Raw genomic sequence first — 19,681 nt, 5'->3', positions numbered from 1 at the left:
AAGAGTTATAAGAAATGTCTCATCACACTGTTAGGTGGATTAAAAACGTTTTTTGGATTGGTCCCACTGTGCAGCGGGTCTCAACCCAGATATCATCTACTGGGTTCATACTACCACGTCGTGCTAGGCTATTGAAAACAGGGAATCCTCAAATGTTTCTCTTATTTTCTATTTTCTTGAAGTAAAAAATAGCAAGCAGCTCCCAATTTGTTACTGACGTCATTAATTGTGTACATCGTATTTTGTAGAATCCCATGAATTATTAAAAAGAATCGTCTTATTTGACGTCGGTAATTACAACACCAGTGATTCCGATTTTTGCTGTGTACTCTCCATAACTCATCTATAGAACAAATCAAGAAGAGAAAATCATGATTATGCATGCAAACTGGAAGGAGAAACTCCATTCTACTTACCACATTCAAATAAAAACGAAAATTTCCGACCAGTTCAATGATAATAAATTATTCTGCGAATCAATTTACCAGCTCTGCGCAGAACATCTCGCCCCAATTGAGACCGCGTGGTCTGCAGCGGAATTGCTTCTCTAATCTCTACCACTGGCACTGCCCTCAGCCAACCGTTTCCTTTACAATCGTAAACAAATAAACCGTCATCCTCTTTAAACGATTACACCCCCACAAACCATTCATAATCCATCTAAACCGAGACAGGGAAGGAGAGATTGATTACGCGTAGCATAATCCAGCAGAAATTAACTTGGTCTTGGACTCCATCCGACGAAGCTTCAAATTTGTGCTGCTCCCATCAGACGCCTTGGGACGGGCCCCGTTATTTCTAAGCGATGACACATGGGATGGAACGGGGATTAAGTGTCGGCCGCGGTCTACAGCGCATACGGAATAAATTATTTTTTCTATAAAAAGAAAAAAATCGATGTTTTATACATTATCGACGTTGTTTGACAGTGGTTCCAGCTAACAACGTTAAGTATCCGAATAAAGGCTCGACATCTCAATTTGCTTACAAGTGAATCTTTTTTGGTGTAATTCCAATCGAACACGAGGACTGTCAATGGAGCTGGTTCGAGAATGATTCGAAGAGATTTTTCTCGATGTTAATGCTCTTGAAAGGTTCCGTACTCGATCAGAATGACATTGGCATTTTTAAACAAAAAATTGAGCTGTCGGAGTCTTTATGCGGAGGTTCAGCGTCGTTAGTTTCAGCCACTGGGGTTGACTTCTTTGACAGTTAACAGATGCGAGAGATTTCAAATGTGGAAAACAGAGTCTATTATTCAAGAATTAATTGAAAAAACGAAAATGTCAAGACACCACCACCATGACCCGTGACCGATGGCAATTTCCAGTCACAACAAGCAAACAATGCCAAGACATTTTACTGCCCACTGCATCAATCTCTGCGATAATCTGCAATAATGTCAAAAGCATAACAAACAGCAAACATCCCACGAGGGAAGCGAGTACCGAGAACTTGAAAACTGGTTGGTTTTTCATTCAAACGGGCGCTTTTTGCCATCATTATGTATACCATTTATCTGTCCCATAACATTGACTAACGATTGTATGTATACCTTTTCTTTCTTCCGTCTACTGCGCACCCATCCCGGAACACCCTGGATCCAACAGGTCTGATGAAGGAGGGTCGGCTGCACATTCAGGATCGGCTGGTGGACCTCAGCAACAAGCCAATAGACGTAAGTGTGTGTGATTCTGAAAACGCAAAAAAAAGTCATGTTTATTGTTTCCTTTTTCTGTGTTAAACGATGACAGTAAAAGGCAATTCAGGCAGTTTTCATTAACGAGAAGTAGGTACACATATATACATATAATATCGATTACGACCCACTATAAATTCCATTGCCTCCGTTAAGCAGCAGCAAGTTTACACGAGAGGTGGTGGTTATAAATAGGAAGGGCCCCATCGGACACGCACAACTTGGCAAACCGAAACACAACACGATCATTCGCTTCAGAGCCTACTATAAATGGCACTCGTGTACGAGTGTGACACATTTGAGTGCTGTGGTCACTGATAGGGTTACCAGTGCTGTTCGATGGGAAATTGGTCGGGTCAAGAACAGAGTTTCAAGCGAAATTTTACATTAAACAATTTGTAATCATTCATTATGACAGACTCCGATTTAAACTCAACGAAATTTGCTATCGATTATGTTGTTTCTTAAAGGTTATCTGAAGGCTTGGCAAACCTAGCTATACAGCAAAATTCCCGCACATGTACCCGAGCAAGCCTGCGAAGGGAAAGAAAGCTACATCTACCGAAGGTCATTAATAGAATTTGCATTTATAAACATCAACCGAAAGGGTTGAAGACAAGGGAATACGTTGCTAGAACGAATGGTGTTTCATCAGCGTCGTAAATTTTTATGAGCTTCGAAGCCGTCCCTTTCTTGGGACGCTTCGCCCGGGAGAAGTATATCCTTGGAATACACTACTGGGTGATATTTTGTGCCAGACATGTTGAACATGTATAGTCGACCTCGGGTGCGAACGATGAAGCATCCTTAATTAAGTTGTTATCTCTCCCATATAGGCTTAGTTGAGCTCCCAAGCAGTGCTCAGAACGAATGGATTTGGACAATGCTCTCATAATCTGCTAAAAAATATTTGAACGAATTTTGTGAGGTTGACATAAAGGATATACTCGTATAACTAGCATACACATAGTTGTTTACTAATTTCATCTCTTGTCGGGTTCTTTAGAAACTATCAGAATATTAGTAATGATTTGCTTAATTCATTTCTGACAACACAATTTTTTTATTTAGGCACAAAAACGTTAGCCTCGTACTGTTTCGAGCGTAGTGACAGAACAGTAGTACAGGCCCAAACAGAGTTGCATTGCCTCATAAAAAGCAAAATTCGTTTCTTAAGAAACTCTTTCGTACATATTTCACCGCATATCAATTCTAAAATGATGTGGAGAGCGCAAACTTTGACACATCCGCAAATCGCCTGGTAGATCAGATATTTCTAGCCGAATTTCGACATTTTCTACACCGAAATATTGTTGTCAGGGTAATCGATGGAAATCGATTGATCCCAACTACGTCGAAAATATTCACGGACATCACCCGACAAACGGTAATCCCGACTGTCAAATCTGCATATGTCAAAGGAGACCCAAAACAAAAAAGACAGAAAATGCGAAAAAATGACCCAAATCCAGCACAGCAAATCTCTGAAAACCGCAGGAAAAGTCGCAATCGGACAAAGCTAAAACGTGTAATAACGGCATCAAAAATGCAAATTCGATTTTCAAATTTTCCTTTACTCCCCCCTTTAAACAAAAATCGTCAACCTTCGTTAAAAAAAATTTCTCGAGATCACATCAAATTTTGACGCTTTATGCATCTTTATGCATTTTGAAGTCATTTGGCATCAGAAATACCAGCCCGATTTTGAAGTTTTCCCCCTTTTGAACAAAAAAAGTTCAAAAAAGAACTTTCGTTAAAAAAATTTTTTCTCGAAATTCCATCAAATCTTGACGTTTCACGCATTTTAAAATCATTTAGCATCGAAAATGCAAATTCGATTTTGAAATTTTCCTTTACTCCCCCCTTTGAACAAAAATCGTCAAAAAAGTCAATTTTCGTCAAAAAAAAAATTTCGAGGTAACATAAAATTTTGACGCTTTATGCATTTTGAAGTCATTTGGCATCAATAATACCAGCCCGATTTTGAAATTTTCGCCCTTTTGAACAAAAAAAAGTCCAAAAAAGAACTTTCGTTAAAAAATTTTTTCTCGAGATTCCATCGAATCTCGACGTTTCATGCATTTTAAAGTCATTTGGAATCAAAAATGCAAATTCGATTTTGAAATGTTTCTTTACTGCAAAAAAGAACTTTCATTAAAAAAATTTTTCTCGAGATTCCATCGAATCTCGACGTTTCATGCATTTTAAAGCCATTTGGCATCGAAAATGTAAATTCGATTTTGAAATTTGAACAAAAATCGTCAAAAAAAATAAATTCTCGTTAAAAAATTTTTTTCGAGATAGCCTCAAATTTTGACGCTTTATGCATTTTGAAGTCATTTGGCATCAATAACACCAGCCCGTTTTTGAAATTTTCCCCCTTTTGAACAAAAAAAGTCCGAAAGAGAACTTTCGTTAAAAAAAATTTTCTCGAGATTCCATCGAATCTCGACGTTCCATGCATTTCAAAGTCATTTGGCATCGAAAATGCAAATTCGATTTTGAAATTTTCCTTTCTCCCCCCTTTGAACAAAAATCGTCAAAAAAAGTCAATTTTCGTTAAAAATTTTTTTGCGAGATTACATCAAATTTTGACGCTTTATGCATTTTGAAGTCATTTGGCGTCGATAATACCAGCCCGATTTTGAAATTTCCCCCCCTTTGAACAAAAAAGTCCAAAAAAGAACATTCGTTAAAAAAAATGTTTCTCGAGATTCCATCAAATCTCGACGTTTCATGCATTTTAAAGTCATTTGGCATCGAAAATGCTAATTCGATTTTGAAATTTTCCTTTACTCCCCCCTTTGAAAAAAATCGTCAAAAAAAGTCAATTTTCGTTAAATTTTTTTTTTTTAAATGACATCAAATTTTGACGCTTTATACATGTTAAAGTCATTTGGCATCAATAATACCAGCCCGATTTTGAAATTTTCCCCCTTTTGAACAAAAAAAGTCCGAAAGAGAACTTTCGTTAAAAAAATTTATTCTCGAGATTCCATCAAATCTCGACGTTTCATGCATTTTAAAGTCATTTGGCATCGAAGATGCTAATTCGATTTTCAAATTTTCCTTTACTCCCCCCTTTGAACAAAAATCGTCAAAAAAAGTCAATTTTCGTTAAAAAAATTTTTCGAGATAACATCAAATTTTGACGCTTTATGCATTTTGAAGTCATTTGGCATCGATAATACCAGCCCGATTTTGAAATTTCCCCCCCTTTGAACAAAAAAGTCCAAAAAAGAACATTCGTTAAAAAAATTTTTTCTCGAGATTCCATCAAATCTCGACGTTTCATGCATTTTAAAGTCATTTGGCATCGAAAATGCTAATTCGATTTTGAAATTTTCCTTTACTCCCCCCTTTGAAAAAAATCGTTAAAAAAGTCAATTTTCGTTAAAAAATTTTTTTTAAATGACATCAAATTTTGACGCTTTATACATGTTAAAGTCATTTGGCATCAATAATACCAGCCCGATTTTGAAATTTTCCCCCTTTTGAACAAAAAAAGTCCGAAAGAGAACTTTCGTTAAAAAAATTTATTCTCGAGATTCCATCAAATCTCGACGTTTCATGCATTTTAAAGTCATTTGGCATCGAAGATGCTAATTCGATTTTCAAATTTTCCTTTACTCCCCCCTTTGAACAAAAATCGTCAAAAAAAGTCAATTTTCGTTAAAAAAATTTTTCGAGATAACATCAAATTTTGACGCTTTATGCATTTTGAAGTCATTTGGCATCAATAATACCAGCCCGATTTTGAAATTTTCGCCCTTTTGAACAAAAAAAAGTCCAAAAAAGAACTTTCGTTAAAAAATTTTTTTCTCGAGATTCCATCGAATCTCGACGTTTCATGCATTTCAAAGTCATTTGGCATCGAAAATGCAAATTCGATTTTGAAATTTTCCTTTACTCCCCCCTTTGAACAAAAATCGTCAAAAAAAGTCAATTTTCGTTAAAAAAAAAATTTCGAGATAACATCAAATTTTGACGCTTTATGCATTTTGAAGTCATTTGGCATCAATAATACCAGCCCGATTTTGAAATTTTCGCCCTTTTGAACAAAAAAAGTCCAAAAAAGAACTTTCGTTAAAAAAATTTTTTCTCGAGATTCCATCGAATCTCGACGTTTCATGCATTTCAAAGTCATTTGGCATCGAAAATGCAAATTCGATTTTGAAATTTTCCTTTACTCCCCCCTTTGAACAAAAATCGTCAAAAAAAGTCAATTTTCGTTAAAAAAAAAATTTCGAGATAACATCAAATTTTGACGCTTTATGCATTTTGAAGTCATTTGGCATCAATAATACCAGCCCGATTTTGAAATTTTCGCCCTTTTGAACAAAAAAAGTCCAAAAATGAACTTTCGTTAAAAAAAAATTTTCTCGAGATTCCATCGAATCTCGACGTTTCATGCATTTTAAAGTCATTTGGAATCAAAAATGCAAATTCGATTTTGAAATGTTTCTTTATTGCAAAAAAGAACTTTCGTTAAAAATTTTTTTCTCGAGATTCCATCGAATCTCGACGTTTCATGCATTTTAAAGCCATTTGGCATCGAAAATGTAAATTCGATTTTGAAATTTGAACAAAAATCGTCAAAAAAAATAAATTCTCGTTAAAAATTTTTTTTCAAGATAACATCAAATTTTGACGCTTTATGCATTTTGAAGTCATTTGGCATCAATAATACCAGCCCGATTTTGAAATTTTCGCCCTTTTGAACAAAAAAAAGTCCAAAAAAGAACTTTCGTTAAAAAATTTTTTTCTCGAGATTCCATCGAATCTCGACGTTTCATGCATTTCAAAGTCATTTGGCATCGAAAATGCAAATTCGATTTTGAAATTTTCCTTTACTCCCCCCTTTGAACAAAAATCGTCAAAAAGTCAATTTTCGTTAAAAAAAATTTTTCGAGATAACATCAAATTTTGACGCTTTATGCATTTTGAAGTCATTTGGCATCAATAATACCAGCCCGATTTTGAAATTTTCGCCCTTTTGAACAAAAAAAAGTCCAAAAAAGAACTTTCGTTAAAAAAATTTTTTCTCGAGATTCCATCGAATCTCGACGTTTCATGCATTTCAAAGTCATTTGGCATCGAAAATGCAAATTCGATTTTGAAATTTTCCTTTACTCCCCCCTTTGAACAAAAATCGTCAAAAAAAGTCAATTTTCGTTAAAAAAAAAATTTCGAGATAACATCAAATTTTGACGCTTTATGCATTTTGAAGTCATTTGGCATCAATAATACCAGCCCGATTTTGAAATTTTCGCCCTTTTGAACAAAAAAAGTCCAAAAAAGAACTTTCGTTAAAAATTTTTTTTCTCGAGATTCCATCGAATCTCGACGTTTCATGCATTTCAAAGTCATTTGGCATCGAAAATGCAAATTCGATTTTGAAATTTTCCTTTACTCCCCCCTTTGAACAAAAATCGTCAAAAAAAGTCAATTTTCGTTAAAAAAAAAATTTCGAGATAACATCAAATTTTGACGCTTTATGCATTTTGAAGTCATTTGGCATCAATAATACCAGCCCGATTTTGAAATTTTCGCTCTTTTGAACAAAAAAAGTCCAAAAATGAACTTTCGTTAAAAAAAATTTTTCTCGAGATTCCATCGAATCTCGACGTTTCATGCATTTTAAAGTCATTTGGAATCAAAAATGCAAATTCGATTTTGAAATGTTTCTTTATTGCAAAAAAGAACTTTCGTTAAAAAAAATTTTCTCGAGATTCCATCGAATCTCGACGTTTCATGCATTTTAAAGCCATTTGGCATCGAAAATGTAAATTCGATTTTGAAATTTGAACAAAAATCGTCAAAAAAAATAAATTCTCGTTAAAAAATTTTTTTCGAGATAGCCTCAAATTTTGACGCTTTATGCATTTTGAAGTCATTTGGCATCAATAACACCAGCCCGTTTTTGAAATTTCCCCCCATTTGAACAAAAAAAGTCCAAAAAAGAACTTTCGTTAAAAAAAATTTCTCGAGATTCCATCAAATCTCGACGTTTCATGCATTTTGAAGTCATTTGGCATCAATAATACCAGCCCGATTTTGAAATTTTCCCCCCTTTGAACATAAAAAGTCCAAAAAAGTTATTTCGTGGGTTCAGACCCGATGGCAGTTTTCAGTGGGAAATGGATAATTAAACGGTTGTGAACCTTTCTTTGACCGCATGTAGGACCAGTGTCTATTGATCAATTTTGTCCGCGGAGTTAAGTAATTTTTCGATGGAATGGCCTAGTGTAGTTATATGACAGCTGCCTGAATTCTGTAGTTATCCTGACACCCTCCAAAATGTCGAGGAACAATTTTCTAAAAATAAAAAAGTTACGTTAAATGTCAAAAAAAAAAAATTCTTACACAAACCCTCTTACCTACCGTCCTCCCTCCGAACAGGCCTTTGTCAGCTTCGACGTGAGCTACCAGAGTCCGGACGATGAGGCAGGCAACTTCGAATCGTCGCACGTGGTCAAAAGTCTACACCAGCGGTCCAGCAGTATCGACGACGACCGGCAGATGCTGCTGGATATCGAGCAAAACATTGCCAACCTGGAGAAAAGTCTGAAGGGGGAAAGTGCAGCCGGGCGGGCTTCCTTTTCCGGCACTAATGCTGCTACGTCGTCTACTGGCAACGGTAGCGGCGGTGGCGCCGGTAGTACTAGCAAACCGAACATCCTAAAACGAGTCATGTCCTCCGGATCAACGTCACTGCACGAGAAGAGTCAACAGCCGGTTAAATATGATCGAGCTTCCTCGGTAAGATACGATTTGAGTCGACTAGAATGTTTCACTCGTTTTCACGAACCATTTTCTTTCATTAGGATAACGAATCCTCCACGAAACCGGCGCGATCGATGGCGGAAAAGAAGGTCACGCTGAGGACGGTTCGGAACTTTATGAAGCTCGGTCGCTCCCGGCATCCGTCGAAGGAAAGCCGCGGGGACAGTAGCACCGAGGACGAGGGACGATCGTTGATAACTGATTCCGAGGATGCCTTAGGAGGTCCGGCCAGTTCCGGAGCGCACAGTAACCGCACGCACACAAACGATCCGTCGCCGGCGGTAACCAGTCCGAGTACGACCGGAGGAACGACGCAACCGGGCTACGAAAACCTCTCGCAAACGGGTAGCGTACAATCGAATGCTTCCAGTGATGGGGAGGAGAACACCAACAACGAGAAGCTGAAGAAGTAATTGCTTGTCGGGTTTTTTTTGTCTGAGCTTGAAAAGTGGCGCTTAGGCAATGAATTGCATAAGCGGCACTCTTCGGGATGGTGACAATCAAAAACTTATGGGTTGATTTTTTTTTCGTAGAATTAAAAACTTGGCCAAATGCAACGATCACCTCAAGTCGCAGGACTTCCAAGTGTGCGTAACGATCATCGAAGCTAGGCAGCTGCCAGGGTTGAACATGGATCCCGTCGTCTGCATCCAAGTAGGCGATCAGAAGAAGTACACCAGCGTCAAAGAGAGCACCAACTGTCCCTACTATAACGAGGTGAGTCCGAAAAGTATAATTTGTTGCAAGAAGGATAATCACCTCAACTGTACTCGACAGTATTTCGTGTTTGACTTTCACATGCCTCCAGTGATGTTGTTCGACAAAATCATTACCCTATCTGTAAGTATAAAATGATTTTTCCATTCATAGAAATGTTGAAACTTTCTCGTTACTAACCAAAAACAAAAGTGTAATTATCTGCCTAATCGATTGGCTAGAAGCTATTCGGTAATAATTAACTGATCCTTTTTCCCTGTTGATACCAACTGCACCTCGCATGCATTTCTGATCTCCCCTCAACTGAATCCACAGCAAATGTCAAAATCGGTTCTGTTTTTCATTTTTCGCCCGCAAACGGCAACGTCCTACCTGCAAATAGGTGATACACTCACGAAAATTTATGCGCTCCGGAACGGTGGTCGGTTCGTTCAAAATCGACCTGAAAACGGTGTACGACGCTCTGGGTATTGATGCATTCTTTTACCAGTCACAGTAGGCTGTGTCTGTTCATTATATATTTATTCGGTGGAAAAATCTGTTCTGTTCATGGCTGTCACGCGCTATCCGCCACAATTCTTTTTACTCGTTTTCCTGTAGGGACATAGGCGGCTCCAGAGAGACATTTTCACATGAAATCGCTCTGCAAGAACAAACGTTTTTTTTGTTGGTCAGATGATTTTTTTGTCGAGTCCTGAGTTAGGCGAAATATTTGATTTCAAAACTCTGCTCTAGCTAGAAAGAAAAAAAAAGCCCGTGGATGAGAATTGACAAACAGTCTCTTTTTCCTTTAGGCCAATTAAATTTTTTTTCTAAAGCCCTCGAATTTGCAAATCAAGTTTGTTAATGGAAATTAGTTTTCGAGAATGTTGAATATAAAAGCAAACCATCTTCTATCCGGTAAAATCACAAGCGGATAGAATGCGGATTGGATGGCGCATTGAATACTGCACTGCCTTAAAGTCGCCGATGAATACCTAATTCCCCAATTACATGGAGCCGCCAATGGCTCTCCCGAATGTGAATGCTCTGGTTGTCAGGAATACATAATATTTAATCCCCTTTCCTGGTTCATATTTTTCCTGTGTCACTCGTTTCATCATTCACCGTACCTGTGTACATAGCTAGTTCTGTTTAATGTGTTTAAATTACAGGCTCATTCGATGTTGTTTTTTGTGAGAACAGTTCTTTTCTTTGTCGTTGAATGAGTTACAGATGCATCGTGGGGTAATCCAGCCTTTAGGTGTACTTGAAGTTAGCCGGAACGCATTATCTGTTGAAAACTTTTCGGAAAAAAATCTTTCCATTCCCTTTCGTTTATTTATGTATTTTTTAATCACAAAAAAAAATTATTTTTTATCAAAGGTCCTTAAAATGCTGAGTTTTTGGAATCGTTCAAAAATCCTATTTCAAAAATGGTGAGGGTAAATTCAATTCACTTCCCATCCGCCTCTCTTCCTTGACTCAACAGTTGACAGCTGGTGCCACCCTGATGGTATCGCTATCCAAACGATCCAAGCAACCGAACATCCTCCGATAAATTATTCATTACCATGGCATGTGCCGTTCTGATGATTCCAGCCATGAGCTGTCACTTTTCATGTTGAACAGCAGAAACCCCCACCCCCCACCCTATCCACCAGTCACGAATGAAACCATATTTTGAACCACATCAATGCAGATTCCCAAATCCCGCCGGTGCAGCACATTGTAAAATAATAAATTCAATCAGATTTGATGACTGTTTCAATATTCACGAATCACTCTTCGTTTCTCGGTGTGTTTTACGCTCTATTTACTTCATTTCTTGTCTTTTTTCTCATTTTTTTCCTATTCTCACGGTATGGCATCCCGAAACCGTAACTATATCTGTACTGTATGTCGGTGTGCATTTTTGAAAACTGCATTCCGGTGCGATTCAACCACAATCAATTCACCACTGTTCACCTTCATCATCTATGACACTTTTAAACATTTCCACTTTTGAAACACCTGTCAACAAAACCTACACGTGTGCCCGATGATGCACGTCAAATCACAAACACACACACGCACCATACTACCGTCACAACTGTACACAATCGCTTGCACGTGCAGGTACTGCAAAATCGAGGTGTGTTCCAAACAAACAAGCTGGTAGGATCCTTTAAACTGGATGTGGCAACCCTGTGGCACCAGAGAGGTAAGACGGAATGCGTAGTAGACAACACTCGTTCCCTCACTTTTTTGGGCCGCCTTCTCCGAGTCCGGCAGTAGTGAGTCGGGTGGTTATTTTGCTTTTGTCGCTTTCTTTTGAAGTTTTATTTCCAATTGGCACATTGTTAGTTAATGGGTTTGTTTTCCATTTGACAACTTGACATAATATTAAAACATGTAGTTTCGTTGTAGACAATAATTCCATTTTGTTTTCACTGTAGTCTGTTTCGGTTGCAAAATCTTATTGATTCGAAGATGACAGGATTGCTTTGATGCGTTGCAACAGGCTAGAAAGATGTAGAGAAAAACTGTAGCGGAGACGTCATTTCGGGTCTAAACAAATTAAAGTATGTCGATATTAAAGGAACCATCGAGATTAGTTTGTTTATAACGTTAAAAATCTTTCACATGCATATAATATAATCCTATTGGACTGAACGCTCCGACAAAAAAAATCACATTGACATAGACAGAAAACTGCAGGCAAACTTCCAGTTAGGTACATCGTGTAACCCGTCAGGGTAACAATTTAGGAAATATACCTATTTGTGGGTAAACACTCCGTGCTTATAATGCTACGGAGCTGTGCGACGAGGCGGTTGGTTTTTGTTTTGGTCGAGTGCGAAAGGAGGCTTATCGCGAAGGAACAGATAGTGACGGACCACGGTAGTAGAAAGACGCCGAGAATAAACAAGCTTTTTTTCGGGACAGTTTTCCGCCACAGTAACCGAGTGTGAAGTGCGCGTAAGAGACGGCCAATTAAGCCCGTCAAAAGCGCCGGCCCGTGGTCCGGTTACAAGTGTGGTGCAGGATCGCCGTAGTGGAACGCTGATCGTGAAGGAGCCACTCGCGTTCCCGGCTAATTGTTAAATATCCAAAGCATCGTCCGTTCTCACTGTGGAGGATCAGTCAAAAGAGCCAAGCTCTCCTCCACAGTTAATTGCCAAGGAGAACGAAGCAGGGCGGACAAAGGTTCCCCCTGGGAAGTTTACTGCGGTGACTTCCGGGATCGTTTACGGCGAGTAAACGAACCGGTGAATCGTCGCCAACGTCGCTAGGGAGGTTCCAACAAAGAAGCCTAGCTAAACGCCAAGGACCGCTGCCAGAGCAGCCAACGGAACCCAGACGAGTACGCGGCCCGTGTTGTCTCGACCTGCCGGAAGGATCCCGCATCAGCAGCAGTGGAGAATAGGAGTGAAATAGACACGGTAAAATTTATTTGTTTGTTTACTTTTTTGTTGCATACGAAAATCCGAAATTCTGTCGAGGCACCTAGGCCGCCCTGAAAAGAAGGGACGGCCGAGCAAACAAGAACTCGAGTAGTGGGCAAAACGCCTACTTAAATCGTAAACGATTCTCTGCTGGCCAATTACAGCCAGTGAAATTACGCGTGTGATTGCGGATGAAAAGCTTGTTCTCGCTAAAGTCGAGTAAGGGAAGCTAAGGAGCCTAGGAGCTACCCGGCTTTACCGGCTAATTATAAAGGACTTAAAAACGCCTTTCCGCCCTCGCTATTGAGGATCAACCGAACGAATTTAGCGCTTCTTCACAGCTAACAGTCCAGGACAGCGAAGCAGGGAAGCCAAAAATATCACCTGAGAAGTACACTCGCGGAGAGCGAGTAGATCGTCGCTAGGAAGGTTTTAACAAAGAAGCCAAGCTCACCTTCCTAGCTAAACGCAAAGGATCGCCGCCGAAGCAACCAGCGGGAACGAACATAGGAAAAACCCTGGCTGTTGTTGTCTCGGTCGGTCGGAAGGAACCGCCCGCCTGCCTATCTTCAGCATCCTCCAGCGACTACTGTATTCGCAGAAGAGAGTTTTGGAGGGGAAAATAAAAGTACATTTGTTTGTTTACATTTTTGTTTGTTTACGAAAATCCGAAATTCTGGTGGAAGTATCTTGGCTGCTCTGCTTAATAGGGTCCACCATCAAATAAACAAGAACTCAAGTAACCCCTACTTACAATCGAGATAGCGAGATATACCAATGTCGGCCCGATGGATCCAGGTATAGCGTGACTTCCGGCACTTTGGAGTCCTGACGATCCAAAACCAGTACTTCGTCTCACACCAAACATCTAGTCTACGAAGATGAATTACACCAACGAAGAATTTTCGGACGGTGGAAGTTCTCCCGAAACCGATTCTTCTGCTGCTCTTCAGTCTCTACCGTGGGCCAACCGATAAGGAGCCAAGGTCGGTTCGGTGATTCCGAAGAAGCCTGGAGTCCGGTTTTCGCTAGCGCCCCGATGCCCCAAACACGGTGCTACGTCGCGTAGTACTCAACTGGTCTCTAGCAGTGGATCTACTCTACTCCTACGGCTAATTCCCTGACTTTGGCGATCCCTTCGCCGTTTCCTCTTCAATTTTGACAGTATACTCGCCGCTACTCTGTTGACCGTATCCCACAGATATGCTCATCGTGGGACATCTATGCGACGAAATTGTCGACTGTCACGCCACGCCGAACCTAGTCCTGAACCCGCATTCTGTGCAGCGATACGGCGATAACCACCCAGCTAGCTCTGTTGAAAGCATTCTTCACGTCAATTGTTACCCCTTTCTTTCTGCGTCGATGCTTTCTTCGCAATAACTCTGCGGATTGCATTCAACGTCGAAATTCCTTCCGAAATTTGATCTGCCTCTGCAATAACCCTTATCCACATTCAGCAAAATTCTCCTGCCTGTTGATGATGACCCTTTCCAAAAGTTTACCAAGAGTTTCCAGCAGGTATGTAGGGTGGCTTCCCAGGTTTTGGCAGACCTAGATCTAGATCTTCCATCTATCCGGGAAGCAGCCTTCGTCCAGTCATTTCTGTAGAATTATCCTGGACATGTCCGGAAACGCTAGAAGCGTAGTCTTCTGTGCGGCTTCACGGATTTCGTCCGAACCGAAAGCTTTCTTCGCTTTTTTGTCTTTTTGCCACTATAAGGAGGTTGTCGTTGGAGATCCGATTGTCACCAACTGTTTCGCCGTCTGCATCGGCGTACGGCTATGCGGTCTGGGGCCGCGCTTCAGGAAGGCACGATAGTTTTCAGTTTATCAGCGCACATTTCAGTTGGACCTTTTTCCGTCAGTTTCCGTCTGTATTGAGAACCTATCACGGACACCAGAGAGGTGACCATCTGGACCCTGGCTATCGACCTAACAACACATGAACCAACGACTTTACTCCCCTTTCGAAGCAAGAAGTGACATTAGATCTTCCAACTCAGAAAATCTCAACGACTTCGACTGGGATAGAACCTAAGCCCACTGGAGTGAGTGGCGGTCATGCTTACAACTCAACCAGCGGTGCCATCAATGCTGAATCTTTAATTTTGGCCAAAACGATACGGTAAGCGTTACCCCAAGAGTTGGCGTCTGCCTCTCTGCACAGATTCTTGTAACAGATGGGCGTGTTCAGCATTATTTCACTTTAAAAGTGGCCGTGACCGCCTGGAATGTCACCCTACGCTCTTTTCTAACTACCTCCGTTCTTGCTCTCTGGACGCATCTTCTGGTTTTTGGGCTGGCAGCTGGGAGAATGCTGAGCCTTTCGTTCCACCAATACGCCGGACACTGCCGGTTACTTGGCTCTAGTTTCCTCGGCATTGTTACATCACACGTCTGCACGAAATGCTTCGACTAAAAAGTCCTTGTCTAATTCCTTTATTATCTATTTCCGCTTGTCAGTCTTTATTAGCCATGTTACAGTACAGTTCTGCCGTCAAATTGGATAGTGGATCACCTGGTGTACGCTATATGTGTACTGCTCCCAAACTCGCCAATTCAAGTAATCCATCAACTTATTAATCGTAGATTAGACAGCGATAACAACAATGATTCACGACTGATAAGCCGAAAAACACCCCTTACAAAACAAGCTCGACAGTTAAGAGACATGTGCAAGTAATCCATCAGCGACAGGCAGCAGAATGTGCTAGCGGAACCTTCGTTGCACAGTCTTACATCCAGCTTCGCCAGGGCTTCCAACAACAACTTCCAATGACCAGTCTACTTCCCCACCCAACGGCCCAAGCGTTAATGTCTCCTCCTGTAACAACCGGTGTTCGTCCGACTAACGAGTTGATTGGTGCGTCCAGCATCCGTTTGTATTGCTCATGGCCACTTTGGGGGAGCACAACGGCTACATACGAATACACCGTTGACCTTGGCGATCACGAAACCCTCCAACGTCGTGTCTGTTGTCGACTGACACAACAAAAGCTGTGTAATGGTGTAATAGCTGTAATTATGCTGAAATAGCTCCATCATTGTTGGCATTCGCCTTTTTATAAGCAGGGCATTTAAAGCCGCCCGTCGTATTGTCGGTTCCGTGCTCCGGTTTGCAGATCATGCACCTTGGTTGCTTCGTGCAGTTTCTAGCAAAGTACCCCACTCCTCCGTGTTGCAGTTCCTCGCCTGATGACCGAAGTCAAAGCACGTGAAGCATCTCTCTATCTGCTTGGTAATTCGCATATTAACTCTCAGCGAATATATTGGCCATCCGACTTCTGTCTTACCTGTCTCAGCTAGCTTGTTGTCGGCAGCTACCGGTAGTCGAATAAACGCCGTTTGAGTTCCTCCATACGATTTCATTATCCGGATCGTCGCCGGTACGTCTAGGTTTCGCTGCTCGATCAGTGTGCCCTTCAGTTTTTATTCGATCGTGATCTCGTCCAGACCCTTGCACTTGACTACGGCCTCCTGTGACAGTGCTCTCATGATCACTTCTTCAGTTCGAAGAACATCTTGCATTTCTGAGTGCTGGTCATTTTAACGACATTCTCTCCAAACTACTTCAACTCCGCGTCCTCTCTTGAGAACAGCCACGTACTATGTCTTGTCGTTGACTTCGACGGTCAGTGCATCGCACTTGCACATCTTTCCCGAGGAGGCTTGCGTTTTTCTTGCTTCTCCTGCTTCTTCCTTCTGTCGCCCTTTTTGTCCGCATCGCCTGCTGGTTTTCCACGCTGCGTCAGCCACGGTCCTTTCCAACATTCCTACGATCGCTAGTAAATACCAATTCGCTCTTTTGTTTCTTCGGGTATGTCGGTCCCTCTTTTCTCCGAGCGAGTATTGCGGGGAATCCTCGGTGTCTTCTCCCATTGCGTGTTCGCCGGCTTCCTCCATAGCTTTTACGGTCGAATCAGTTCTCATCATGAGCGCCTTCTGCTCACGTTCAGCAGCTGTCTGCACATTGTGCTTGTCCTGCACGAACTCATAGAGCACGTCAAGCCAGTCATATTCAGATGGCGCTGCAGACGCCAAGCGGAAAGAACGGGTGTACTTTTTAGTGACTCGAATCACACATGTGCTTGTCGCAATTATTAGAAATTGCGATACAATCTCTGAATTGAACTAGTTACTTTCACAAATCTGCATTTAATTCAACAGAATGAAAGATTTGGTGAATGGTTTATCCCTATTGTCAAATAGCTATACTCTTTTTCACTGAAAAAATACAAGTACGAACCTTTTCTTCATTCCCGCACATAGAACCGGGACGACTAGTGAATTGTTTCCCCTCACTGCAACTGCTCGGATTTTCCGCTGAATGGTTTTGGTTGCAGTACTTCCTTTTGAAATCAGCAGATCGCATTCCCCCTCCTTTGAGTAGAGACCACTCTAGGTAGAATGTAGGGTATCACTAGAGCTGGAATACTAACTAGAGCCAACCAGAATTTCGGCTCATTTTTCGCCTGGACTTAGTGGACCTTCGAGCAACAGCACGAGAGAGTTGAGTTAAATGCGTTCAGCTTATCTACAGCTTCACACAACTGTTTGGTATCGACGATAGATGCAGCGGAGTTGGATGGCTGCATCCACTTATTAGCCCTAGAACATTGCACTTGCGTTTTCCACCTTAGAACGTTGCACTGGGGTACAAATGTACCCCACGCGTTTGCTGGTTTTGTTTTTTTTTACTAAAATTACTATAACTTTGCGAATTTTCAACCGATTTGAAAAAAATCAAATAATACTAAAAGTTGAAAGAATGGTCTAGAAACGATACAAAATGGAATTTCGATGTTTTTGAAAAAGTGCAATTATTTAGAAGGGTGAAAGTTTGAAAATCGGGTTTTGGAATGTACTCGTCGTAGGGGGGAAAATTGGAATAAAAAAAATTCTGATCAGTGATACATTGGTAACACGCAACGTTACTGTTACAGCAGTTACAGTTACAGTAAATTATACTTGCGAGTCATTGTGTTTAGAAAACTATTAAAAATAAACAATAAAACAATGAAAATCAGCAAAAATGAGAACGATTTTTTTTTACTTCAAAATTAACTTAATTGAATAAATGATTAAAAACGATTATATAATATTAATTGTTACTTACGTAGTAAAACAATCAGTATTTAAACTGGTACTGTCACGAATCACAGCACGAAACCTGACGAAACACTAACGGCAATCGTACACTGGGGTACAAATGTACCCCACGCCAACTTTGACACCTGCTTCCACGAAGGCCACAAGCAAACTGGCTATACCACCTATTCATACTCTTACTAGAAACTCTAAATTGAATTATGGTTAGAGTCCCAGGTCAGTAAATGCTAAATTTTTGTCTTCACACGACTCCAAAGAAGGCGTCGGGTACATTTGTACCCCAGTGCAACGTTCTAGGGTTAAAACTGCAAGCACAATCATCTTGCCAGCTCTTGTCTAAAATAGATAGTAGCCCAGTGAAAAAGGGAAAGTTGCTGGCAAACGGGGAATATTTGCTGGCTAATTGAGGGCAAATAGGGGACGATCTCAAATGCAACATTTTGGGCGATTTTCCGCTATTATTTTTTGCCGCCCTACCCGCCCTTAAATCGCCCACGGAACGCGCCGTTGTTATGGTGTGTTCAAGTCACCTGCAAAATCTCCGAATATCATAGGAAACGTGCCAATCGAGCCAATATATTCTGATTCCATATCGGACGCATAACACGACGACGACACGGGGAGGAGAGGATGTATCGCTAACAAGGAGCTACTCGGCACGAAAATTAGACCGAAATAAAACGAGACGACGCTTTTTTTCGATTAAAGAGCGATGATTACTGATTGTGACCCTTTTCATCTGTCCCGGGCGTATTAAAGCGACACCAACTACGAAGACTATATTCACGTCATTGGCTCGTATCAATCACCGAAATACAGTTTTTTTAAACTCACCATCGCTAACCATAACACAGAACGAGATAAAATCGTCTCACGGAATACACATAAAAGAAGCGTCGCAATTCACATAAATGTAAACATGGACATGTAAAATACGCGCTGTTCACAATTATCTAGTTTATTCATTCGAGTTTTATATTAAAACAGGCACATTATTTTGTTAAACTTAGAGCCCGCCTTATTGAACGCCGGAAATGCTTTCCGCTATTCGCCTGCAGATGGCGAACTGTGTAAAAATTTAGGGGGTGGATTGCACATAAGTCAAAATTTCACTAACTACCGAACGACACTCAAGAATCAAACTTTTTTTTCGATTTCTATCGCCGCACGACCGAAAATCAGCAAGACTCGAATCATTATAGATTCGATGTTAAGGACATTATACATGCGAGACACAACATAGCTTCTACACCGCACACTCCCCTCTGCCTAACCATGTATCTGACATGAGCAAATATAAAAAAACGTTTTTCAATGCACTAAGCTTGCCGGTGTACCACGAAACTGCTACTTGAGGAAATTACAACATTTTCCTATACAATCAACCCGACGATTTTGACGGGATTCCATCTATAGCTCTAATTTTGTGCGAAAATATCACCCCTCTTCACTTGGGGTTTCTTTTCGAAACGCTTTTATTTTTCTTCTCATTTTCAGAACACTTTTTCAAATGCACTTTAATCACACAACACTGAAAAAACACCCGTGAAACTTTAATCGTTTACTAACTAAACTTCAAATTGTCTGCCAATGTCCAGATTACCGAAGGAAAATGTTCGAAAACTATTATTTGTGCGTTTGAACTTTCACTTCGGATTCCATTTTTTCTCAATGTAAACAAGCGCGTCGGTGCCTAGCAACAAGCGTGCGTTGCTGGCTTCCACATATCTTCACGTTGTTATACGTCGACTGGAAAAACTGCATTCCGACCAACACCGAATTTGCATCTAAAATCAACTAAAAATTACGAGCTCAAAATATAACAAACTTAATCACAACAGTGTTGCCGAATTCCTCCCTTCCATGCTGGCAGTTTAAATTCGAACTTCATTTTTTATCCGTATCATGAATATCTTTTTTTCACTGTCACAACCCTGCACTATTTGACATTCAAATATAC

At 40.6% G+C, this 19,681-nt stretch overlaps 1 protein-coding gene across 2 annotated transcripts; it reads left to right on the top strand.

Moving 5' to 3' along the window:
• Positions 1-1,614: 1,614 nt before the first annotated feature.
• On the top strand, positions 1,615-17,516 carry LOC131695796 (uncharacterized). Of its 2 annotated transcripts, none has more exons than XM_058984319.1 (6): positions 1,615-1,678; positions 8,102-8,461; positions 8,527-8,894; positions 9,019-9,202; positions 9,263-9,325; positions 11,300-17,516. In XM_058984319.1, exons 1-6 carry the CDS (start codon positions 1,616-1,618, stop codon positions 11,456-11,458), a joined length of 1,197 nt encoding a protein of 398 aa, XP_058840302.1. In that variant the 5' UTR covers position 1,615; the 3' UTR covers positions 11,459-17,516. The 2 variants fall into 2 exon arrangements, with proteins under 2 accessions (XP_058840302.1, XP_058840303.1); XM_058984320.1 differs by lacking the exon at positions 11,300-17,516 and adding an exon at positions 9,585-9,978.
• Positions 17,517-19,681: the final 2,165 nt, after the last annotated feature.

Source organism: Topomyia yanbarensis, unplaced genomic scaffold, assembly GCF_030247195.1.
Source record: "Topomyia yanbarensis strain Yona2022 unplaced genomic scaffold, ASM3024719v1 HiC_scaffold_538, whole genome shotgun sequence".
Lineage (NCBI taxonomy): Eukaryota > Metazoa > Arthropoda > Insecta > Diptera > Culicidae > Topomyia > Topomyia yanbarensis.
Note: the sequence above shows the minus strand (reverse complement) of the source record. Positions and strands in the feature narration are given on the sequence as shown.

What these genes read in the sequence shown, in the direction of transcription:
- LOC131695796 (XM_058984319.1), top strand. Translation starts at nt 1,616, where the DNA reads ATGAAGGAGGGTCGGCTGCACATTCAGGATCGGCTGGTGGACCTCAGC. An exon ending in AATATGATCGAGCTTCCTCG is followed by an intron (nt 8,462 to 8,526) that starts GTAAGATACGAT and finishes TTCTTTCATTAG; the next exon opens with GATAACGAATCCTCCACGAA. An exon ending in AACAACGAGAAGCTGAAGAA is followed by an intron (nt 8,895 to 9,018) that starts GTAATTGCTTGT and finishes TTTTTTTCGTAG; the next exon opens with AATTAAAAACTTGGCCAAAT.